Consider the following 24639-nt stretch of genomic DNA (forward strand, 5'->3'; position numbering starts at 1 on the left):
TGTGTGTGTGTGTGTGTGTGTGTGTGTGTGTGTGTGTGTGTGTGTGTTGGGGGGGGGGGCTTATATTAACAATCGATTCTAAAAATGCAAAAGTCCAAGAAAACCTGAGCGCATCTTGAAGAACAAAGTCAGATAAATATTAAGACATTACGAGGCTCCTGGAATTAAAGCAGGCACTTCGGAATAAGGACGGGCAGACAGATCAACAGAACAGACGGATGCCCCCTCCCCGAGCCTGAGCTTGGCGGTCCCTTTCAGGAAACCCAGGGCGGCGGGCTCAGGACAATACTGACTAGATTCTCCTCTCCGCTCCGCTTCCGATGACGCAGACGGTTCCATTCCGGCCTCGGCCTCGGGCACCTCAACTTTCCTCCCTTCCACTGCCTGGACCCCTGCAAGAGGGTATCAGTGCTGATAGAAGCAGAGGGGCAAGAGCAGGGCGGAGGTGGGGGGGGAAGTCTGGGGTTGGGGGGCGCAGGCTAGGGTCGGGGTGGGGGGCCGAAGGCGGGGTCCAGAGGTGTAGGGCTGGGCAGGTCTGGAGTAGGGGGCGGTCAGGAGCTCCGAAGGAAGGGTAGGTCCGGGACTCCGCGGGGGTGGTCTAGAATCCCAGGGGCGGAGGGGCGGAGGGGCGGAGGGCGGTTGGCCCCGTGCTCACCCGGGAGGGGGCCCGTGCCCTCGCCCCGCGTCGCGCCGTCCCGCGTCCTCCGGTTGCCCGGGGTGACGGGCCCGGGCCGCGCGGCGCATTGTGCAGCAGTACCGGGGCGCCGGCAGCGGGGCCCGGGGAGCGCGGCTCGGCGGCGGCCGGAGCGGGGCGTGGGGTTGCGCGGGCGCGCGGGCGGCAGGGGGCGGCGGGAGCGGCTGCGGGAGTGGCTCAGAGTGCGGCTCCGGGGACGGCTCAGAGTTCGGCTCCGGGGACGACAGCGCGCGGGGGCCGTGGGGTCCCACAGGCCGCGGTCGGGGGCATCCAGGCGGGGCCCCCGGCAGGGGCTGCAGTCCGAGGCGCGGCCACGGCCCGCGCGGGGGCCGGGGCGCCGGGGGCCGGGCATGGTGTCCGCGGGGAGGAGGGCCAGGGAGTGGCGCGCGCCCCGCCTGGGATCACGCGGTCCCGCCCTGCTCCGGGTGTCAGAGTCACACAGACCCGCCCTGGCAGTCAGAGCCCCCCAGGTCATAAAGACCCGAGGGCCACACCCGGGCCCCCGCCCCTGCGGAACCAGCCGGGCTGTCCAGGGCAGGCTGTGTCCTGGGACCCTCGGGCCTCTTTCTGGTCCACACCTCGGGCCTCCCTCTGCACCTAACATCCGATGTCCCCCAGCAGAACGCCCCCAGCCCACCAGGGAGTGTGCTCTGGTGTCCCCAGGGTCACTTGTGGGGCCTGACCCGCCGCCCCGGGGGTTCCCAGCATCGGCCAGTGTCCCAGCCCACCCAGATATCCTGCGTCTCTGGTCCAGCATCTTCGCGGAGGGAGGGGTGAGTAGGAAAGACCCGCCCACCCCATCAGTGCCTTTCCTCCTGGTAACTTTCCCAAATCTACATGTCGTCTTTATTTGGTTTAAAAATCTTTATTTTGCATCTAACTACCCAAGATAACCCGAAAGTGAGGTTCTGCGCCCACTCAATGAGGGGTGGTGGGCATTCTCCTGGGTGGGCCCCAGTGCCTTTCCCGTCTCCACCAGATCCCACTGCAGACTGGCTCAGGGCAACATAAATCATGAATAAATTAAAAGGTGGCCCTCGCCCCCGTCCCCCTCCTATGCTTTACCTCTCAGTTGTTTCAGACCTGGGCCCGGAAATACCCAGAGACCCAGAGTTAAACAGGCACCTGGGCCACGTTGACGTGTTAGCATTTATTGCTCAGGCGGTATTAAACTATGTCACACAAAAATGTAAATTGACAGAGACAGGACTATACACTTTTAAAACCCCATTTGTGTGGATTTTTCAAGCTCTCTCTGAAATAAGAGAGTGCAGGCCTGTGTTAAGCCCCCAGGCACCTCATTCCAGCTCTAAGACTCAGACTTTCTGGACCCCCAGGAGACATCAGCCACACCTGCACTGTCCCCTTGGCTCCCGTCCAGGCTGGGGAGCTGCAGGAAGGGGAGGGGGCCCCGTGGGCTGTGGCTGGGTGGGGGCTGCTTGTGTGCATGCAGGTGAGAGCCACCTTGCTGCCCCCGTGCTTGTCTGGGGGCCTGACCAAGGCATTCGTCTTCCTGGCCCGCCCGGGACACGGAGGCCACCGAGACGTGGAGATGTGAGCTGTCAGTTTTCAGAGCCTTGGACAAGGGCCTTACCCCAGAGAACACTGAGCTGCCACAGTGGAGGGGGTTGGCCCCAGTGTTGTTGACAGAGGGCTCAGGACGGGTGCAGGCTGACCGCTGCTGAGCTGGGTCTCCACTGGCCGTGTAGGACACCCGTGCATGGACCAGAGCCACTGAACGGGGGCCCTTCCGGAAAGACTGGGTTTAAGTATAGAGAGAGCAGAAACGCAGGCAGGTGGGTTTCACGTGGGGAAGGCTGCACATTGGGGGTGGGGGCTGCCCTGCACCCCTGGTTCTGGGGGAAGTAGCCCCACGGGCTCTCGAGACAGGGCGGAAGCAGCTCTGCCCTCGTCAAGGAATCCATGCTCAGTCAGCGGGCGGGGCCGCCAAGAAGAGAAGGGCCGAAATGGGTGAGATCCACGCATGGCTTAGCGAGGTGTGTGTGCTGGCTGCGGACAGTAGGTGCTCTACAAAAGCAGGGCAGGGAGGCGGGGCGAGGTTTGGAGGAGCAGACACCGGCAGCCGGTCACTGGTCGGACCGGGAACCCAGAGACCCGTGGTTGCCCAAATGTCAGCGCCTGGAGAATTCAGCTCTAGCGTGGGCCCCTCCCTTACCTGGGGGCCCCGTGCCACTGCTCCTGTGGTTAGGCCACCTCCGGAGCACTGAACTGATTCCAACCCCCCCAGTCGGCGCAAAATAGTCAACGTTTGCCTATTTCAAAATTAAACTACCGTAAGAAATGAAAACTCCACGTTGCAGCCCAGCCTGCCCTACGAAAGGGGAGGGGCGAGTTGGAAGGTCGCGGCTCAGGGACGACTAGAGTCTGTGCGTTAAGTTAACAAGAGGGGTGCGCAGTCACTGGGCCATTTGCACCATGACGGCTCTCCACGCTTTCTCCTTGTCAAACTCCTTCAGGGGGCTTCTGGCCACCTGTGACTGAGACAGGCAAAGAGTTATTTGTCCCGGGCCACCCACGCGGCAGGAAGCAGGAAGGAGGCTCAGTTCCCTCTCACTACTCTGCTGTCCAGAGCCCCGGCACCTCCGGCCACGACCCAGAGCACATGTCCTCCACAGGGGCGGGGCCTGGGCTGCGGGGTGGGCTCTGGATGGGGGGTGGGAGGCTGCCGTGAGTGGGCATCCTCCCAACAGCCGGGGAGCCGGGGGCTCGGGTGGAACCTGCCCCTGCCTCGTGAGGCCTCTTCCTGTGGGTCTGCATCCCAGCACCTGGCAGAGCAGCGTCTGCATTCAGTAGGTGCTCAGTAAATACTGCTGACTGTGGAATGATACACACCAGGGTGCAGGGGTAAGTCCCTCCAAGCTCTTCCTGGGGGCAGAGGCTGGACACTCCACAGAGAAGCGGTCTTGACCTGGCCCCGGAGGCTGTGAAGGCAACTCCAGGGGCATGACAACAGAGGAGGGAGGACGCTTGAGGCAACGGTCACCAAACAGGGAGGACAGCTGCCCGGTTCAGCACCCCCTGCGCCCCCCAAACTGGCAGTTCTGGAACATGGGGGGAGGATTCATTGGCCTGACACTGCACCTTGGCGTCCTGACGCAGAACCAGGGGGACCTCACGTGGGACCCAGGGACAAAGCCAACCCCGCTGGGGACTGACCACAACTGGGTAAAAACAACAACCAAACGACGCCATATGAGAAGTGCAGCGAAGGGAGAGGTGGGGCAGGTAGGGTGGCTGAGGAAGGGCCAACGACAGACGCCAGAGTGCGTCCCCCGGGAAGGGCGGGAGAAGCCTCGTGGGGCGACAGGGTGACGAAGGCGGGAGGCTGGCCGCGCTGGACGTGTTGCCGGAGAGCAGCAGAGCAGGACGTGAGACGGGGCGGGCCCGGGTGGTGGCTGGGCGGGAGAAGCGCCTGCAGGGAGGGCCCTGCGGCACCCTCCCAGGTACACGGAGCACCTGGAGGACAGTGGGCAGGTTTGCCCGGGAAAAGCACCACAGTGGGCAGCTCACGGGGAGGAGCCTTTCAGCCGTGGGGACAAGAGGCAGGGCCTGGGGAAAGTGCAGCGGCCTCGAGCCTGGCCGAGGGGCTGGCGTGACCCTCAGAGCCCGCCGGCCAGGGGTCGCTGACGCCACATCTGTAGTGGGCACCCTGACGAGTCGCAGGAGGGAAAGCTCTGTGGTCCATGCAGATGTCTGCCAAGTTCTCTTCTACATTTGTAAGAGTAGAACTGGAAGCATTCAGTCCATAACACCTTTCCAGAAATGGATTTGTGTTGGCCTGGCTGGCTTAAAGAGCGTATAACGTATTGTACCTTTCCAAGATTTTTCTGGGGCATTTTAAAAAATACGAAGTGACCCAACAGGTCTTGAAAGAAGTCAGCGCAGGTGGGCGTCGCTTTGCCCAGGGCCCTGGGAAGACAGCCCCACTGGGATGGGACGGGACGGGACGGGACAGGGAGCCACGCTCGCTCGGAGGCCACTCACCTCTCCCGCCGGGCGTCCCTGCGGGCCGGTCTGTGCAGCGTCCCAGGATGCGCCTGCCTTGAAGCGCACGCACTGGATGACCGTGGCCGTGTTGAGGCCCGCCTGCAGCAGCAGCTCCAGCATCAGCAGCAACAGAAGCGCGTCGTAGGACTGCCGGGGGTGGAGACAGGCGGTGAGCAGCCCGGGGCCTCTCCTCCTGGCTCTCAGCCGCCCCCAGGGCCCCACCGCGTGGGCCCACTGCCCAGGGAGGCAGCGCACAGGCTTCCCAGGCCGTGGCCCCGAAGCACAGACCGTGAGCCCTGCCGCAGTCTGTGTGGAGCGGTTTCAGGCTCTCACTCCACTGTGCCCTGTTACGTCACCAGCCTGAGCAGGAACATTCTGTCTCAGTGAGAGAGAGTTGAGGAAATCACTTCTGCTCTGGGTTTAACAGAGGGACACAAAGATGACCCGCCTCGTGGGGCGACAGGGTGATGGTGCCGCTGCCCGGGTCAAGTCATCCAGGCCTCCCAACAACCACTCGTGTCCACAGCAGAGCCACTGAAACCACCCGTGGCCTCGCCGAGGGTGCCCAGATGGGGCGGAGGTCTGCTGTGGAGGCCCCGAGCCGGACGAGAGACAGGGACAGGGTCCGGGGCGGCGGGACACAGGCACGGTCGACAGATCCGTCTCGAGGCTGGAGGGTGCGGCACTGGCTGCTGGTGAGGAGGGGTCTGCCCAGGACTAGAGGAAGCCCCAGTGGCTGCAAGGACATCCACAGAGCACTGGCCCCTCCCCACACTGCAGGGGTGTCCTTCCAGCCTCAGAAATACAAAACAACGCGACGTTAAGACAAAGAAGAGCCCAGAAAATGTCACTTAGAAAAAAACCAAAAAGACTCAACAGCTCTGAAGTTTATATGCACATTTAACCATGAGTCCAGTTTTTTAAAAGATGCAACATTGGGCTGGCTATCTAGAGCCAGGCAGGGTGATTCTAAAATTCATAGAGGGACTTCCCTGGTGGCAGTGGTTAAGAATCCGCCTGCCAACACAGGGGACATGGGTTCGAGTCCTGTTCCGAGAAGATCCCACATGCTGCGGAGCAACTAAGCCTGTGCACCACAACCACTGAGCCTGTGCTCTAGAGCCTGCAAGCCACAACTACTGAGCCCACGTGCCGCAACTACTGAAGCTCTGCGTGCCTAGAGCCTGTGCTCCACAGCAAGAGAAGCCGCCGCAATGAGGCAATGAGAAGCCCGCGCACCGCAATGAAGAATAGCACCCCCTCACCGCAGCTAGAGGAAGCCCACGTGCAACAGCGAGGACCCAACGCAGCCATAAACAAATAAACAAATAAATGGATGAATAAATAAATAAATAGCATTCATAAGGAAGAACCAGCAAGCGACAGAAGTGAGTCAGCCCCGAAACGCAGGGCAGCCGGCCGCGAGGCATCGAGCAGGCCAGGTGGCGATGCCTGGTGCAAACCTCCGGGGTGCACCTGGCGGCACGGACCGGCCGAGGGGGGACAGTCAGGGCAGAAACGGACGCAAACAGACCGAAGCTCAGTGCGTGATAAAGGCAGAGTCTCAGACGACTGAGGAAAAGGTGGGCTTTTCAATTAACAGCATTGAACCACGAGCCATTTGAGGAAAGTCCGATGGGGCCCACTCCTTGTGCTGCACTCCAGGTTAAACTCCCGCGGAAACACAAGTACGAGCCTTTCTAATTGTGACTTAAAATCTAGAAGCAATAAAGGAAAATATTGACAAATTTAACTACGTAAAAACAACAACAGGGCTTCCCTGGCGGCACAGTGGTTGAGAGTCCACCTGCCGATGCAGGGGACACGGGTTCATGCCCCGGTCTGGGAGGATCCCACATGCCGTGGAGCGGCTGGGCCTGTGAGCCATGGCCGCTGAGCCTGCACGTCCGGAGCCTGTGCTCCGCGACGGGAGAGGCCACAACGGTGAGAGGCCCGCGTACCGCAAAAAAAACAACAACAACGACGACGACAACAAAGTTTCTACATGACAAAAATCACAACAAGCAGTGAAAACAGTTGCCAGGCTGAGGCTGCCGCTTGCATCTTCTGCGTCTGACGGAGGACTGGGCTCCCTGCGTTAGCAGCGTTCTCAAAGCCCACTAGGAAATGGTCAAGAGACACGGACGGAGGTTACTGGGGAAATGCAGCACTGTAGGCACACAAGAGGTCACTCATTTTCAGAGAGATGCGCGTAACGGCCCCACCCGAGGCTCTGTCTCTCACCTGTGTTACAAAGCCCAGCGTGGCGACCCTCCCCAGCTACGCGGAAGCAGGTGCTCTCGTACCGTTGGTGGGAGGGAAAACGGGAGCCCCCAGGAGAAATTAAGTTAAAAAAAGAAAAAGGTGAGGTGTAGAAGCGTGGTTAGAGTGACCTGTTTTGTAGGAAAGAAGGAAAATAATAATATGCACTGTAGGTTACCTGTAGAAGGAATCGGGGAAGCCGTGGATGGGACCACAACTCCCCTGAATTTGCCTTTCAGATGGTTTGACTTGAACCACGTGAAAGTTTTATAAATTCAAAAATACTATTAAGAGGGAAAAAGCATCAGAGCCTAAAACTGAATACAGAGAGAAACCATCAAACTTGACTGTGTAGCAGGACCGCTCACAGAAGGGGTGCCTTCGCAGAGCACATGACCGTACCTCCGCGTACAGCGAGCCGTCCCTCACCCAGCAGGTGCGCTGCTGGTCGAAAGTGGGGCCTGTAATTGTGAACACGTGTGAGTCGTCAGGTAAATTTAAGCAGTAACTATATTCAATGTTACCAGGATTTTTGGACTAAGAGAAAAGTGATGCAAATATAAAATAACAGAGGTTAAGGGGGAAAAAACCCTAGAACGTAAAATCTGAATTGGAAATAGCAATATACGTCAGGGATCTTTAAGTGGGCATACATTTCTCAGCTCCGTCCACTGACAGGGCTCAGGAGCAATGATGCCCCCACAGGAATGGGTACACGGCCCCCCTCCAGGGGCGAGGGCGAGACACGGCAGGACCAGGACCAGGTGAGCCCGGGCCATCTCAAGCGTCTGACGGGAGAGGAGGACGTGCTGGCATCTGGGAGCCCAGGGGTGGGTCGCCCTGAGCGTCGAAGAACAAAGGATGCAGCGCTCTGCCGACAACGACACACACACGTCCTCCGTGGGGTTCTCGGGCAGGCGCAGGCGTGAGCGCCCCGGCCTCCCCTGTGGCCCTGGCCGCGAGCAGCCCTCAGTGCTGCCCACAGGCGCTTCCGTCCTGCGAGGGATCGCCTGCCCTCCGAGAGGCACCCTGGCAGCCGCTGCAAGCCGGCCAGGATGGCAACACCAGTGCACCTGGACTCGCTCCCGCTGACGCCACTGCAAACAGATCCACAGGTGGGACCATCTCCCGGACAACTGGCCTGGACTCCGAAAGGTCAGTGTCCTGGGGGAGAAGTGGGAACTGTCCCAGATCCAAAGAGACTGAGCGACCCTCATAGCTCTGAGAACCTCAGCCCACGAAGCATCTTCTCGGGACGGTCTGAGGGGACAATGTGCTGTCACCTAGCACGTCAGCCACCTCAGCTGTGCAGGAGACTGTCCTTACTGTTGAGATGCCAGAGCATCTAAGGGCGAAGGGTCACCTCAAACCTCTGCCACTCGCTTTCAGATGCCTCTGGAAAACGATGGCCATTTGTGTGCTCCACCCACCCGTCAGCATAAACACGCACACGGACACACACGTAAACCACCAGGGAATCTCAGTGTTTACTGCATTAACCTTTCAACTCTGCCACATGTTTGAAATTTCTCATGATAAACATTTGGGGGCAAACACTGTCTATACTGAAACTAACGTCACCCAGAGCCCGAGCCTGCGGGGAGGACGCTGGACCCCCGAGAAGCCCCCGTAGAGGGGAGGCTCTCACTCTCCTCAGTTGACCCAGGAACCAATGGGGTCTCTCATGAAACTGGACAGACGGTGACTCTTAAATGCAAGTGGATGGGAACAGGGCCGAGAAAATGTAAGGCGCCTGTGAAGAGGGGTGTCTGGGGGGTGCCCAGGGCAGAGCAGCCCAGAGGAGAAGAACAGAAGCAGCTGAGCAGTGCCGGGCAGAACGGGCATCAGAGAAGGGTGCACAGACGCCTCACAGTGCACGGAGAAAAGCAAATTAGCAGAACCAGCTCCATGCGCGTCAGGCCGTGTGCAAAGCCAGCTCCGGCCATCTGCCCCGACGTGGGCAGCGGCTCAGCTGCTCAGCGGCATCGTGTTTCTAGAGTTTAAAATAAAATAAAAGAACACCCACCTTGAAGGCTGGCGGGTAATCTTTAAAGACATCCATGATTCTCATTACGCTGAAGGACAGGTACCCCGAGGCCGTGAACAGCAGCGGGGCCGCGAGGCTGCAGATGGCTATCAGCACCTCCACCTGGCGGGAAGCAGACAAGAGTGGGAGGTCGGGGTCTGGGAGCCACTGCCTGGACAGAGGGCGCGGCCCGGCAATCACACAGCGGGAGTTACGAGCGGCGTGTGTCTGCGTCCAGCCTGGGGCGCCTGCTGAGTCTCTGTGCTCGGTCTGCCCCTTAACTCAAAGCTCACCACGTGTCGCGCGAGTTTTCTCAACTTAGGCGCAATTCGCTCTGTTGACAACATAGCGCTTAGGAATTGATGGCCTCCTCCCAGTGCCCTCTGACCTGCTCCTGCGACCTCCCAAGGCCCTCCCGCCTCGGAGAGCCATGCCTGGCCCAGAGGCCACGCAGGCCCAGGTGTCGGCTGAGCTCAGCACCAGCTCGGAAGCTCACTTGGGCCGGTTTAGCGACTGTCACTGTCCGACATCCACAGCCGGACAGGGCGCCGCCTCTGCTGAGTCCCAGGAATCTCTCCCGACTCTTATGCCAAATGGGCCGTTTCTGCTTACTTCCACAGACAGCCCAGCCCTCGGACAGTCGCAAAGCCCCCTCAAGCCCGCAGCCTGCAGACGCCCCTCAGATGCTCGCCCCCGACCCCGCCCAGCCCGGCAGGTCGCTCCGTGGGTGCCTGGAACCCGGCCGGGCTTCACCTACCAGAGATCTGCTGGGACACTCTGCCATCACATGACTGGCAATGGCACTTGGAAAACACTAAGAAAAGGAAAAAGAAAGGCTTCAGAGATGAGAGCCCAGCAAGTCAGATCCCAAACGTGTACCCTCCCGTTCTGATTCGGGCCATCCTGGTCGCTAGGAGAGCCGGGGATCCGTGCAAGAGAGGCAGAGCAGCCTGGAACCCGCACACCTGCTCTCTCAGGCGCGGCACCCGCCCCCAGATGCTCGTGTGCGTGTCTACTGCTCGGTCTCGATTCAGCACCGCACCGGGGAAACGTAACAGACTCAGCAGCTTTGTCCGAGGCAGGGTCTGTGTTCCAACTTGCAATTGTTCCGATGATGTCCTGGTCCAGCTGGGTCTGTCCCCAGCTCAGGACCCAGTCGATGATCACGCTTCATGTTTCTTGTCAGTTCGCTGGCCTCATTGACGGGGAGGCCTCAGCTGACGCTCAGCAGTGCCGCCTCCACGATGCTGCATTTCTGGAGGGAGCGCCAGCTGGCCGCTGGCGGGCTCGGTTGGGCTATCAGACTCAGGGCCCCTGGAGACACCGCGCCCCTGCCCACCATGTTTGACACTGGGGGCTCCTCCGTTGGACCAGCATTCCTGTCCCTTTGTAATCAATAAATGCCTTTTCCCACTTATTTTAAGGAGCTTGATTTAGTTCTACACGATTCGGGCAGAGGGAAGCTCAGGGGAGCACAGGGCTTCCTCGAGGTTGCTGAGTGCTGGGCCCAGCCCCCTGCCATCCATCTGCCCCCCAGCTGGGGGTCCAGGCGCCCAGGGGTCCGCCGCCCCAGCCCAGCACAGCCTGCTGGGCCCAGGTGTGTCCGGGCCCCAGTTACCCATCCACACTCCCACAGAGGAAAAGGAAATGCCCAGGCCCTTGGTATGGGAGCACCAAGCACAGGAGCCTGTGGTTTGGGGGCACCACGTGACACGTGGAAACTCGGGTGTGCAGGGGCCCATCGCAGCTGCTCCAAGCGGATGTGTGGCCCATACCCAGCCGGCAGCACAGCCAAGGGGGGCCGAAGCCTGTGGGCCGTGTGTTCCCCGGGCCGCATTTCAGCTAAACTCTAAACAACATTAAATTACGTAAGTCAACTCGGACTTACTTGTAAAAGGATGAAAGGCCCATGTTTAGAACAGTGACCGTGTAGTCAGTAAGCACTTACCAAGCACCAGGTGCGGTGCTAGGCATTTACGGTAGTCGTATTCAATGTAAAATAATATAAATGTATTACATTTTAAAACGTATTATAAAACAATATGAATGTTATATGTTATAAAATAATAAAACAAGTACTTTTCAGGGAAACTAATACAAAAAATATAAAATACTAATAGCAGCTACCGCGTCCCCGGTGCCGCAGTGGATAAGAATCCACCTGCCAATGCAGGGGACACGGGTTCGAGCCCTGGTCCGGGAAGATCCCACATGCTGTGGAGCAACTAAGCCCGTGCGCCACAACTACTGAGCCTGCGCTCTAGAGCCCGTGCTCCGCAGCAAGAGAAGCCACCGCAATGAGAAGCACGCGCACCGCAATGAAAGAGTAGCCCCTGCTCGCTGCAACTAGAGAAAGCCTGCGCGCAGCAACACAGCCAAAAATAAATAAATAAATTTATATTTTTAAAAAAAATAGCTAATCTGAGGGAGTAAATAGTATCATGATTACAAAAATACATCTGTATGAGGTACTGGTATCCTCAAGCCAGTTTAAAATAATAATAATAATAATAATACCAGCTAACATCCCGACTCATTTAATCCTCGGTTCCCAAATCGCCCTGGTCTGGGGCCCACGAGGACCTGGGAAGCATCTTGCTCGGCCCACCAGCGCCCACTCCCCACCCCCACCCCTCCTCCCGCTGCTTTCCAGCCTGACTGCCCCAAAACCGAGCTCAAAGGTCGGCCACACTGACGAGGGCCACCCAGTGTGTACTCACGGCCACTAAGATCCAAAAGAACGTCACCGAAAGGTGCGGGCCTGAGATGGCGTCATCCACGTTCAGAGCGATGACCCCTCCAAGGATGGCGGAGACACCGGCGATCACCTCGATGACCTGGGGGCAGAGAGTGTCACCCAGGGGAACGGGCAGGCTCCCCGGGGTCCCTGGAAGGGGGCGGGGGTGCAGAGGGTCCTGTGAGTTCAGGGCAGAGCATCAGGGCGCCCCGTGCTGAGACACTGAGGATAACCTCCAAGGGGATATCGAAAACGCATATTTCCAACCCAAATTTGTGGGAAAGGGAAGGAAGAAGCTCCTGCCAATTCAAAGGAAGGTGGGAAAAGGTATAGAAAATAGGAAACAAAAAGATGGAGAAATAAATATGAAAGTGTCAGGAATTGCACTCTGAGTGAACCAGCTCAATTCAAACGGCACCAACACTCTGTACAGAAACTGCCCAGATGTAAGGACGGGAAGAGCTGGAAGAAGAGGGGAAGATACACTGGGAAAATATTAACCGAGAGGTAACTGACGTAGTTAACAATATATGTTCTATGGCAAAAGCCACTACTACAGAGAGTTGCTCGTAATGATTAAAAAAAAAAAAAAATGAAGGAAGGAAGGAATTCTAAACTTTCGTGTACCTAAAAACCCAGGCTCCAAAACTCTATGGTGAAAAGCTACAGAATTACAAAGACAAATTGATAATGCCCACAGATTGGGAGGTTTTTAACAGATCTTTCAGTAATAGAACGAGTAGACTAAAAGATTTTGGAGAGGACATAAACGAGTGAAAACACAATTAACATATAATTTATGGACACATTGAGAGTAAAAGAGGGTGTACTGTCAACCAGGACAGTTCATGTACCAGGGACACGCCTACACCATATTTATCTAGTACTCCCCCCACAATGAAATAAAATAAGGAGAAAGAAAAGCTTTTCTTACGGAATAGGATTTCAGGACCCGAGCAGGAAATGTCACTTCATACAGAATGTTGGTGCTCTCGGAGATGGAGCCCTGAAAAGAAACAAAACCTCATCACAGGGGTGGCCGTCCGTCCAGGCCGTCGCTCGGGTGATGGTCTGAAACGTGAGCATCTGGAAGACGCTCCTGGATCTCCAGACTTCGGCGCAAAAGCTCAAACACGGACCTTCTCGTTGCAGGTGAAAATGCGTTTGATTGCTGAAGTCCTAGTTTACAAGGTGATACTTTAGGCGGACTTGGTCTCTGCGTGTAACACTACTGGGGGGTGGGGGTGGTGTTACTTGGTCAGGATCAGGCTACGGAGGAGATGGTGCTGCATCCCCAGGTTTGCCTCCCTGGGGCCGTTGGCCCCTTGCTCCGCAGCCGGGTCTGCGGTGCAGCCGTGCCTCAGGCTGGACCAACCTTCTGCTTGCAGTGCGCCTCGCTGGACCGCGCAGAGATGATCACCGTGGCTGCCATGAAAAGCTCCAGCAGAAGCAGCAGAATCAGATTGAAATTGATCTGCCAAAGGAGAACACATACGTCTGTAAAACGGCTTCTTCTCTTTCATCCCATAAACGTGGACAATCCCACGAAGGGGCTTAGACGCCTCTTCAAAGTCTCGGCAACTTTTCTGTCCAGAGCCAGATGCCAGGCACACAGCTCTGACTCACGTCTGTCTTTTTGTTGGTTGGTTGGTGGGTTTTTGATTTTAAATTACTGTTGGCTCAAGGGCTGGATTTGGCCCTCGGGTTGTAGTCTGCCCTGATCTCAACCTTCCTTGGTGTTTGGTCTCTCCTGGGTATTTACTCTAAAGGGATGAAAACTTACGTTCACACCAAAACCTGCCCACGTTTATAGCAGCTCTGTGCATAATTGTCCCAAAGAGAAAACACCAGGGGGTTGGGGGTTACGGAGCTGATGCACGTCCTGACTGTTGGCAGTTACAGAAATCCGTGCCTGTGTTTAAATCCACAGGACAATACACCAACAAAGTTGATTTAACTGTGTGATATAAAACCAACCAGTCGGGAATCTCCTGGCAGTCCAGTGGTTAGGACTCAGCACTTTCACTTCCGTGGCCAGGTTCAATCCTTGGGCGGGAAACTAAGATCCCAGGCAGCGCGGCCAAAAAAATAATAAAATAAAATAAAACCAACCAATCGAGAGCCTCTATGGGCCTCTCCCGCCACCTGCCCCAATCACCTGGGCAGCCCCTCCGCCCTGAGCCCACCGAGATTATTCACGCTGGCAGGTCTGAGCCTGCTCACCCTGCCTCACATCTCCCCCTGCAGAAACCCAGTGAAGGCTCCTGCCCACATGTCCCCTCTCCCTGCCTCCTGACCGGCCCTGGGGCCCCCTCCTCTTGGGATCTGTGATAAACTATCTTTGCAGTGGCAGTCGTCTCCTGATCTCTTGGCCTCACTATACACTCAATGATGATTTTTAAAAATTCTACATTTAAAAACAAATGCAATTAATAAGTTGGATCTACAGAATTGTACATGCAAAATAAAACATAGAATTTTCATTCTTTTGTAGCATTTGTGTAACACTAACAAAAATTGACCATCTATTAGGCCACAAAACAAACCCTGGTAAATTCTGGACAATCAATACATTATAGGTTGTACATTCTGACCCCAATGTAGTGATATTAGAAACCAATAATAAATGGGTGACCTTTTAAGATAATTCCACATGTCTGTTTCATCAGGGTTCCAGGCAGAGACTGACAACCAGAAATACAAAGTGAGGTTAACAGAGCAAAGCCAGTTCTTCGAAAAGACTACTAAGAGATACAATAGAGATATAAATTACATTTCAGAATGAAAAGGAGAAATAACTAAAATATTTGGGTTGAATTAAAAACGGTGAGCAAGATGAACAACTGTAAACTAATAATTTCGAAAACCTGCACGATATAGATAAACTTTTGATAAAAATATAAAACCCAAAATTTGACACAAGAAGAGACCGAAAACTTTAACACTAATAATGAAAGACCACCCCTCACCAACAGCCCCGATGGAGAGGATTTTACAGGTGAGGTCTACCATACTTTCTAGAAGCAGCGACTTCTTATCATATCAAGGTTTTACAAAAAAACAAAAGAGAGATGAGAGCTGCCTCGTTCATTTTATGAGGCCAGTATAACCCTGGTTCTAAAACCGGACAAAGGGGTCTTCCCTGGTGGCGCAGTGGTTAAGAATCCACCTGCCAATGCAGGGGACACAGGTTCGATCCCTGGTCCAGGAAGATCCCACATGCCGCAGAGCTACTAAGCCCATGCGCCACAACTACTGAGCCTGCGCTCTAAAGCCCATGAGCCACAACTACTGAAGCCTGCGCACCTAGAGCCTGTGCTCCACAGCAAGAGAAGCCACTGCAATGAGAAGCCCACGAGTAGCAACAAAGACCCAAAGCAGCCAAAATTAAATTTAAAAAAAAAAAAACATATTGGAAACTCTTTAGATACAACCTATTTAAAATCAGGAATAAGCCAGAGAGCCCCACGGTAGCAGAAGTCCTGGCCAGAGCAATAGAGCAAAAGGAACACGGTTAGACTGAACAGGAGCGTTTAAACTGTCGTTACTTGCAGACGATAGGGTGACCTACATAGAGAAACCAACATAACCTACAGAAAATGCGGAGGATACGAGTCCAGCAAAGCTTCCAGACACAAAGTCCACTTATAAAAATCCTTTTTTAAAAACCAGTACAATATGAATAAGGTCTAAGTTAACATGTGCCAATGTCAGTCTCCTGATTTGACCGTGTAAGATGCTCTCATTGGGGAAAACTGGATGAAGGATACGCAGGAATGCTCTGTACTATTTGTGCAAATTCCTTCCAGTCTCAAATATTTCAAAATAAAGAAAAAATGAAAATCAGTAGCCTCTCTCTGCACTAGCAATAAGCCATCTAAAAATATAATTTAATAAATAAGACACCATTCATACTAGCAACACATCTGTGAATCATCTAGGGATTATCTAACCAAGAATACTCAGAACTCTCCAACCCTAACAAAGGACAGAGATGATATGAGTCAGTAGAGAGACGGTCTATGCTCTCAGTGGGATGACTCCACGGAATAAAGATGTCACTTCTCACAAAACTACTCTGTAAACATCAAGGAATCGTAATAGAATCCCAGCTGTATTTTTTGAGGAACTCAATAAACTTATCCTGAAATATATTTGAAATAGGAGCTGTCAGCTTTGAAGAAGGAAGACAACTGGAGTCACGAAGCCACAATACAAAGCGTGGCGTCGAGCAGCTCGCGGGGGAACTTGACACACGGTGTGGCAGCAAGTGCTGCGGCTCACAGGAAGAGACCCCTGATTTCGGACAAGTCAAGGACGGGAAGGAAGCCCAAGAGGGCAGACACCCAGGAGGAGGGGCTCAAAAGTACTAGTGATCGGAGAGTGTGACCTGAGGTGACAGCAAGCCACTGTCACCAGACGGGAAAACGGGGGCTGTTGGGGACGCCAAGTGCGGGAAAGGCTATGGGACCTGGCAGCCTCCCGCTGGCGGTGAGGGTGTGTCCTGGGCTTAGCTGAATCCAGGTGGACTCACGCCCCTCCCCGGCCTACGAGGACCCCGAAGGCATGTGCCCACGTCGGCCCAGTTGTGGAAGGGGAGCGTTGGAGGCCGTGGAGCTGGATCCTTCCCTAAAGAAAGCGGGGCCCACGGCGGACATGCAGCAGCCCAGGCAAGGATGGCAGGTGGGAAAGAGGGAGCAGAGACTCTACAGCGAAGCCCTGCGTGGCTGTCCCCAGGGCGGAGGTTCAAGTCCAGCGCCCGGCTCCACAGGGAGACAGGGGAGGGGAGCAGCCCCTTTCCTGAGCGGCCTCACGCTGCAGTTTCCTGTTTCACCATTTGTGACCTTGTGTTTGGACACCGGTGGTCCTGACATCGTGGTCCTGGGGTCCTTCCACGTGTTTAGGTGTCCGAGCTTCGTGTCCTGCACATGACCTGGCTGGACCTTCGAGGTGGCAGGAGCCTGAGGGTGTGGCTAACGGCGGGCTCTGGCGCTGGGGCCTGGGTTGGGGGACGATGCGGGTCCAGCTCCAGGGGAGGCACCCAGTAGGAGGAGGCTGTGAGCATGAAGCTTCATGCATCTTTCACAATTTCTTCGTCCATTTGTGCGCTTGGGGGGCACCACCCTAGGTGATGGACGTTGGATTATCTGTTTTGGTTTGGAGTTTTTGCCACGATCCACAGGGCTGCTAGGAACACACCGCCTGGTCACATGCATGCGTGTCTCTCCAGGAGTGCCATGGGGCTCCCCAGTGTATGTACTTCTTCAGAAAGGACCTGCAAATTCCAGACTTTTCCACAGAGCCTGCAGCAGCGCGTAGGAGCTGTCGGACGTGAGGGAACCACCCTGGGTTCCCGCCCGTCCCGACGCTGGAAACGGCATCTCCTGTGGCTTTCATTGACCTCCTCTGATTACGAGTGTGGCTCCCCTGAGCTGCGCATTGGCGCTGTGGCTTCCTGCTGGTGAGCGCCCGCGTGGGCCCCTGCTGCCCTTCACTTTCTCCCAAGGCTCCTCATGTACCCTGGGACCGGCCGGCCACGCCAAGAGAACGCGTCCCCTTCCGTACAGAGTGTGCTCCTTGTGTCTGCGGGACGACTGGCCGCGGCTTCGTGGTGGGCGGGCCGGGGGCAGGGCCCCCCCAGGCTGGTCACGGCTGTGCTCCGGGCCGGGGCTGCGGCCGCGCACGTGGGGCTGCCTGGGCCGACTGGTCAGGGGCGGCTCTCCTGTCCTGCTGGGATGGCTGTGGGGTGCAGGTGAGTCCCCAAACATGTTCTTCAAGGGGGCTCCACCCCAGCCCTTGGTCACCACCTAAACCTGCTGGGTCCTGCCTGCAGGCGCACTTGCTCTGGACCCACGGGACAGGCGCCCACTTCTGCGTAGGGTTTCTTTGGTAAAGAAGCGTCGTAATTCTCAGCGAGGCTTTATGATTTCCTACAAGAGCCTCCAGACTTTTTGTTAGGTTTATTCCCAGGAACTTTATAAAATGATATCTGTAATTAAATAACATTTTCCAAAACCTCTGTTTCTGGCACAAACAACTGTTTTACATTGATTTTCACATCCAGCAACCATGCTACGTGGGCTTAATAATGCAAATGTCAAGAAAGGAGAAAATCGTCTCTTCTGCAGAAGATGGCAGCACAGGTGCTCCTTTCAGATCCGCGTGTCTGCCCATTTTGCATGCCCTAACACACCTGGCTGAGATGTCCTCGGGCCACCACATCCTCTTCCCGATCTTAAAGAAAACGTGTTGAACACAGAGCAGAGGTATCTCTGATCAGGTCCTGTTTCCTAGAGATGTTTTTTCTGCTGCATTGTAATTTAAATGACAAGACTCTTCCATTTTTCTTAACGGAACATAAAGTAACAGGGCAACTTATGTCAGCAGTATCGCAGATCTGATGAAAGATGTTATTACATTACTGTTAATGTTTAAGAACTGTTGTGAAAGAGATACAAAAATCAGTGAATTCGTCCACTGAAATCAGTGAAAGCGTTAAAGACAATTCTTTTCTTTGGAAGCCTAAATGAAATTCTCAAACTCAAGAGCTACGATACACATCTCCGGTGTAACTACCCAGCAGATAGCTCACTAACGCCAGCTCCGAGCCCACAGGGCTCAGCAGACACAGTGGGACCAGAGCCCTCGGCTCCTGTGACCCCAGGAGGACCCACGTGGCTTTCCAGGGACTTACATCTACTGCTGACGGGTTCAGTACAAGTTTGCATCCAAACCAGATCAAACACGTCGTGGTGACAGCAAACGTGGACACAAACAGTATCTGGAAGTTGGGAATCTGGAAAACAAGACAGGAGGGGTTTCGTTCTCCTTTGTGTGAGGAAAGAAACCAAGTGACATTCAACCACATAACCGGGCATTCATCACCCATCCCAAGGATGGGGCACCTGGAGTCAGCTGGGGGGATGCCTGCGAGCTCGGGCCCCTCCGCCCTCCTGGGGGCAGAGGGAGGGGGGTTGAAGGAAGCCCCACGGCGCGGGTGCAGGGCTGCAGAGGGTGCGGACAGAAGGCTGGACTTACCGCGCTGACGTTTCTCCTCCAGACAGCAAAGCTCACTATGGCTGAGGGGATGCACTGAAAAGAGAGAGCAGGTGAGCGTCCCTGCTGGTCACTCTGTGTCCTGAAAACCCACATGGCCCGAGACATGTCCCCCTCCATCAGACGCAGTGGTCTCTCTCGACGCTGAAGGGTGCTGGGTCTTTCAAAATAATAATTCTGGAAAGAGTTTTAATTGTTCTGATGATGAAAAAGACACCGAAATGAAGACTGTCCTAGCTGGACGCGCTTAGAAGCAGATGTAGCTTCCTGTGGCCTGAGACCAGGCGCGTCTTGGTAAGAGTCACGCAGAAAGGGGAAACCATCTGCGTGTGAATGAGCAGAAATGCTCAGGGCCCCAGAGCCCCCGGGGTCCTCGTCAGAGGTCCCCACTGCGTCCCTGGAGCCGAGGACAAGGGAGAGGGCCAGCCTGGGCTCAGGGCGGGGCGGAGTTGGGGGGCCAGCCTGGGTCCCGTGGGCCGTGCCGGTGTCACTCTTGCAGCAACGGGACCTCCCCGCCCAGACCCTGCAGTGGGATCTGGGGGCGGGGGGTGAGCCCAACAAGGGTCGGATGGGGGCTGGGCACCGACGGAGGACCCAGTGGGACCACCTGACCGGTCTCCCTAGCCCGTCACCCCTGGGGGTGAAGGACGTAACCGAAGATTTTGCTGGGACATCAGCCTAGGTCAGCGTGGCTCTGGAGCCATCTGAGTCAGAGGTCAGAGGTCCCTGTGACCCCCAACCAGGGCTGCTCCGGTGGTGAGCAAAGGGCCACCTAGAAGGTTCCAGAGACAAGGGCAGGAAACGGGTCAAATTCTTTCAAGGGGTTTTCTTCTAAGGGAGTGGAGGCTGGGCAACCTGTGGCAGGGGGTACACGGTAAGGGCAGCTGCATCTGTCTTGTGTTTTCAGACTTTTGGGCATGCTGACAGGGCTGGAACAGGAGAGCAGATGGGCGAGAGGGCCCCCCAAACCCCAGGGGATGTGCCCTGTGCTTGAGCTGGTGGGAGTCACTGGTCGTCTCCCCATGAGGACTGGCGGCTCCCCAGGCCTCGGCTCTGAGTCCAGAAGCAGGTACAAGCTTCGGGGAGGGGTGAGGTGTGGCCCCAAATCACAGAGGGGCTTCCCTGCCGGCTCACGGGGCAGCCGGGGCGGCGTGCCCCTGCGTGTTGGAAATCAAAGTGCCGGTTCTTGCTCTGGAGTCTGTGGGGTAAGATAGACTTGCCTCATAGATCATTTTCAAAAGCAACAGATGCTATTCGAAGGCAAAGTATAGGAAGAGAGTTTGAATGAGGAGCGAGTGACAGCAACGGGTAAATCTCAGAGCAAAAAACCCAGGTGCATAACCTCAAACATCAGTGCTGGCACAGGACTGCTACTCACTGAACCTGCAGCACAGCGTAGGTAATCCATCTCCAAAGGAAACACGTTTCCCAGGTAGAGGGAAAAGCCCGAGGTCACAAGCAGGCAGCTCTGCAAGACAGCAGCACACATTCGGGTGACGACACAGTCAGGCCTGGAGACGCGGAGGCTGAGCAACTAGCCCTCTGACCACAACTTAACTCTGTGCAACACCGACATCCCCGCCTGGATCCCGCCAGACCTCCTCCCTGCAGGACGGCAGCCGCCCACCCTCCCCCAGGGTAGGTTATGGGTATCTACACTTATTTGGGGGACAGGAAACTCTGTCAAAATTCAAAGCAAGAAATGGCGGCTCCACTCCCCAGAAAACGCCTTCACCCCACATGTGCAATTTCAGGGGCCTCGGGGCCCCCCAGGTCCAGGCACAGAGCCAAGCACACAACCCCATCCTGCTCAAGGCACCAGAGATGGAAACTCACTGCACAGGGTGAGGCCACGGGGTCGAAGTCACTGGTATAAGGTCACTCAGACCCGGGTGTGGGCAGAGGGCCGTGCGCACCCCATGGAATGGGGGCACTGGGGCCCGCGGGCCCCGGGGGGCGGGGGAGGCCAAGGCGCACCCCTCAGGGAGAAGAGGGCAGCGGGATCAAGGGCTGTGGCCGCCGGATGCTGCGGGCAACAGAGTCCAGGACCTGGGAGTGAGAGGAGGCTGACCAGCCGCCCACCGCCCACCCGGGGGCTGGAGGGAGGAGTGACCTCTTCGACCCACACAGTGGGAGTTCCCGTCTCAGTGGCACAGGGTAGCGGCTGGGGAGAGGGTGGGCAGGACAACCAGGGTGCCGTGGGGCTGGCCCACAGAGCCTGGGACCCAGGGAGAGGCAAGACCCCAGCCCGGATCCTGGACCTCGGCCCCTGGCACGCTGACCCCCGAGCTCCTGCCCACAGAGAGGTGCGTCCAGTGGCCAGCCCAGGTGACCGCGCCCGCTTGGGCCAAAAGGGCTTCTTCTGTCATCCAAGTGCTTATCCAGGCATATCGGAAGGGAGACGTCCCGGGACCCCAGGCAAGGTCCCCTCAGGCCTGCCCCCTCCTCCCTGCTGGCCCTGGCCCCTGGCCCCTCAGCCTTCCCTGGTCCCATGGCCCTGGGCTCCTGCCTCAGGACGCCATCCTGCTGTCCACCCCCCAGAGGCCCGTCCTGCGAGCGTGGCCCCTCCTCCCCACCACTGCAGACCCCCAGGAGGTGAGGGTCGTGGAGGCCGCCCTGGTACAACACATGAGCCGGCAGGCTCAGCGTGGGCCCTGGGCTGTCCGACCCCTGCCAGGACACAGAGCCGCCACGGCCCAGAGGCCAGCAGGGCCAGCAGGACAGAGCCTCACCAGCTGAGGAAAATAACTCAAAGAGCAGAGCGAACAAGCACATCGGCACCCGTGAGTCTCTCAGAGGCAGAAGTAGCCCGGGGCTGCTCCTCCCCGGGCCATCTGGGAACAGCACCCAGGCAGCGGACCCCGGAGGGGACGGTGTCTCCGTGGGCCTGGCGCGGAGCTGCTCACCCCCATCAGCACGGAGAAGACCCACGTCTTGTGGCTGAAGCACGGGGGCAGCCTGGAAGACAGCTGAAGGTCACTGGGCTTGGTGTCCGGGGCGTAGCTCCCCGCATCCGGCCGCCCGCGCTCCAGTGGGGGCATCCGGTCGTAGCCCAGCTCCTCCCGGGCCATGGCGCTGCCGGGGGGCAAAGGCTGACATTAGCGGCCGCAGCGCTGCACTCACCACGCCACCACTCATTTATTTGTGATAAGATTACAAATTTCACTTCTGATCACTCTGAAAAAACTCCCAAAGAAGTGATTTTCAATAATACTTATTTTTAAGTCGTTTTCAGTAAAAGAGATATCATTTGTATAGAAGTACTGTAAGAAGAAAATAAGCAGTTAATTCCACAAGTGCATAAAATCACTTTCCCAGGAAAACGAACCTGAACAGTCTAGATTCACAGCAGGACTTCAGGCTTTAAGCGCTTCGCCCTCCCACCGCCCCCTCAATTTCACTTCCACTGGCAGCTCCACTTATGAGTCTCATGATGTGCTGGCTACTCCAAACTCCAAACTGGACAAGAGATCACAGATGTGCTCCACACGAGGGTTTCCCGTCTGCACACTTACCTCTGCGGCAGTTCTGGTGTGGGAGCGCCGGTCTCTGGGTGAGGGGCTCCTGTTACCGAGTCACCCTGCCTTGGGCGTCCAGCAAGAACTATTCACAGACAGGACAAAAGCCTGGCAGAACTGCACTTAAGCCAGGCAAGGAGGACCGCTTCCTGAATTTCAATGAGGTCATGAAGCGAGGGATCCTGGAAAGTTCTTGGTGGTTGTATAACTGCTGGCCCAGAGTTCCGCTCCGTCCTGCGCCAACCCCGCCAGGAGCAGAGGGGCCTCGTCAGGTCCCTTGCAGGCAGACAGGTTGCAGGCGCTGGGGTGGGCATCTCGGAAGAAGAGGTGTACCTGAGTGCAGAACTGCACCAAGCACAGGATCCTGGCGGGCCGGAGGGCCGGGTACCTGTTTTGGAAACAAACATTTTTATCCAAAGCCTTATTCTCCATCCTTTCCGGCAGCCCTTTTCCATCCCCTGTGATCACACAAGGAACACAAGGTCTCACACACATTTGCGCTCAACGTGGCTGACCTGGCCCTTGAACTGCTTGGGATTCTGACCCGCGGGTTCCTGTGGGCAGTGCCGGGTCCCGCTGTGCCCTTTCTTTCTGCTCACCAAGCAGAGGGAAAGGACGGGAGGGCACTTTGCCCAGAGACACTGGCGCCCCACAATTACAGCACCAGTCTTTGTGCTCACAGGAGCGCTTAAATGGCTCAAACCAAAGCATTCTGCAAAACTGCCTCCTCAGACCACAAGCCCACATCAGGCTTGAGCAAAGGCTTCAGTTTCCCATCATGGGATGCTCTGTTGTCTTCGTTTATCAACCAATCAAGAAGGATTAGAATTAATTTTCACAAACTGTGAAGTCAAGAAGGGATTTTAAATAGATTGAAAAACCTCCCAAACCTCCTTATTAACTGTCTTTTAAAGCAGTAAGTGGAACTAGCAGGAAATGTCCAACCAATGGAACTCTTCACTTCTCTGTTTAAAGAAAAGCATTAAGCAGGTTTCACCATTTCTGTGCCTTTCCAAAGTTGTTCTCTAAGAAATCAAACAAGCTGCCTTGAATTAGAGATCGTAGGACAAACCCCGCCCAAAGCGTCCTGGGAAGAACTTCCTCGTTTCTGGCGGCAACACTAGTTTCTAGAACAAGCCCCGATCCCTCACACAAACTATGGTTCCTCAACAGCGCTTCCTCTGTCTTCCACTGCCGAGGTCCCACTCATGCTTCAACATTCACCTCGCCGTTCAGCAAACATCTGCAACGTGAACAGGGCAGGCCACGGTCCTTCTCACGTGGAGTCCGCAATCTAATGGGGGGACAGGCGCACACAAGAAGAATAAATGGGTGTGTTCTATGGTGACGTACTTGACTCTCTCTGTGACAGCAAATAAGTCCAGGGAGGGGATGAAGGTGCTACCTGGGGAGACAAGGCAGGCCTCACTGGGAAGGAGGTGAGGCAGGCAGGGAGCAGAGTTGCTGCAGGTGCAAAGGCCCTGAGGTGGCAAGGCTGGAGGATGGTGGGCACGAGGATCACATGAGGTAAGGTGCAGGTGAGGCCTCCAGGGACAAGGCACCTGTGGACATGGAGACAGGCTTGGCTTTGACTCTGAGATGGACTTGCTCGGAAGCTCTGGGCGGAAGAGTCCAGCTGGGAGGAGCACAGGCTGCAGGGCAGCAGGTGAGAGCAGGTCCTGGCAGGGATGGAGGTAGAGCGGTGGGGGTGGTGAGAAGTGACAGGATTCTCAATAGACTTTCACAAGCCAACCTGATCTGCCGTCCCAGCGACGTGGGGCGAGGAGGGCAGGAGCTTGGGAGACGGGAAGGTTCTCGGCCTGAGCGGTGCAGCTGGAGCTGCCTCACCTGGGATGCAGAAGACAGAGGTCAGGAGTTTCGTCTTGATGATGAGGCTGAGGTGTCTGTTGGATGTCAAGTGGATCTGCTGATGAGGTGGAGTGGAAGAGTCCAGAATCCAGGGGAGGTTTGGGCTGTTGGATGGGAGGGGCAACCCTGTGACGTGGAAGCTCCCACGCACGTCACCCTGGCTCTGGCACCCTGCAGGAAGCCCGGCCCAGCTCCCAGCCCCCGTGTTGCAGCATGCTCTTGTTCTGGGACGTCTCTCCCCACTTATCCAGTAACTCCCCAGGGCCTTTCCCACTTCCTTGTGTATTCCCAGCAATGAGCCCAAGACAGGGACTTAGCAGTGTTTCGTATCATTTAAGGAACAAGTATCTCCCCACCTCTCAGGAAGGGGTTGTAATTACACTGTGCATCTACGGAGGGGCGAGGCCCAGGCTGTCGATCAGACTGAGGGATCTGACCCAGGAGAACAAAAACATGCCCATCAAAGCTA

At 56.2% G+C, this 24639-nt stretch overlaps 2 protein-coding genes across 2 annotated transcripts in view; both read right to left on the reverse strand.

The window, feature by feature from the left end:
• Window positions 1–1046, reverse strand: part of TTLL8 (tubulin tyrosine ligase like 8) — a 41437-nt gene extending 40391 nt beyond the window's left edge. The window contains 2 exon segments of the mRNA XM_027106031.1: window positions 294–392; window positions 656–1046. Coding sequence (XP_026961832.1) covers window positions 294–392; window positions 656–1046 — 490 coding nt within the window.
• A 783-nt stretch (window positions 1047–1829) lies between these two features.
• On the reverse strand, window positions 1830–21856 carry MLC1 (modulator of VRAC current 1). The gene is made up of 11 exons (XM_027108058.1): window positions 21690–21856; window positions 20162–20251; window positions 18766–18819; window positions 18422–18523; window positions 13103–13201; window positions 12662–12733; window positions 11711–11827; window positions 9748–9804; window positions 8991–9113; window positions 4700–4849; window positions 1830–3192 (listed from the first exon to the last, which is right to left on the reverse strand). Exons 1-11 carry the CDS (start codon window positions 21852–21854, stop codon window positions 3112–3114), a joined length of 1110 nt encoding a protein of 369 aa, XP_026963859.1. The 5' UTR covers window positions 21855–21856; the 3' UTR covers window positions 1830–3111.
• Window positions 21857–24639: the final 2783 nt, after the last annotated feature.

This window comes from Aethalodelphis obliquidens, unplaced genomic scaffold (assembly GCF_003676395.1).
Source record: "Aethalodelphis obliquidens isolate GAN/ISIS:26980383/991018 unplaced genomic scaffold, ASM367639v1 scaffold8, whole genome shotgun sequence".
Taxonomy (NCBI): Eukaryota; Metazoa; Chordata; class Mammalia; order Artiodactyla; family Delphinidae; genus Aethalodelphis; species Aethalodelphis obliquidens.

Coding starts and splice junctions, on each gene's coding strand:
- MLC1 (XM_027108058.1), bottom strand. CDS start 21,854: ATGGCCCGGGAGGAGCTGGGCTACGACCGGATGCCCCCACTGGAGCGC. Junction 18,820..20,161: donor TACGCTGTGCTGCAGGTTCA/GTGAGTAGCAGT, acceptor CTCTCTTTTCAG/TGCATCCCCTCAGCCATAGT. Junction 13,202..18,421: donor TGAACCCGTCAGCAGTAGAT/GTAAGTCCCTGG, acceptor CTCCTTTGGCAG/ATCAATTTCAATCTGATTCT.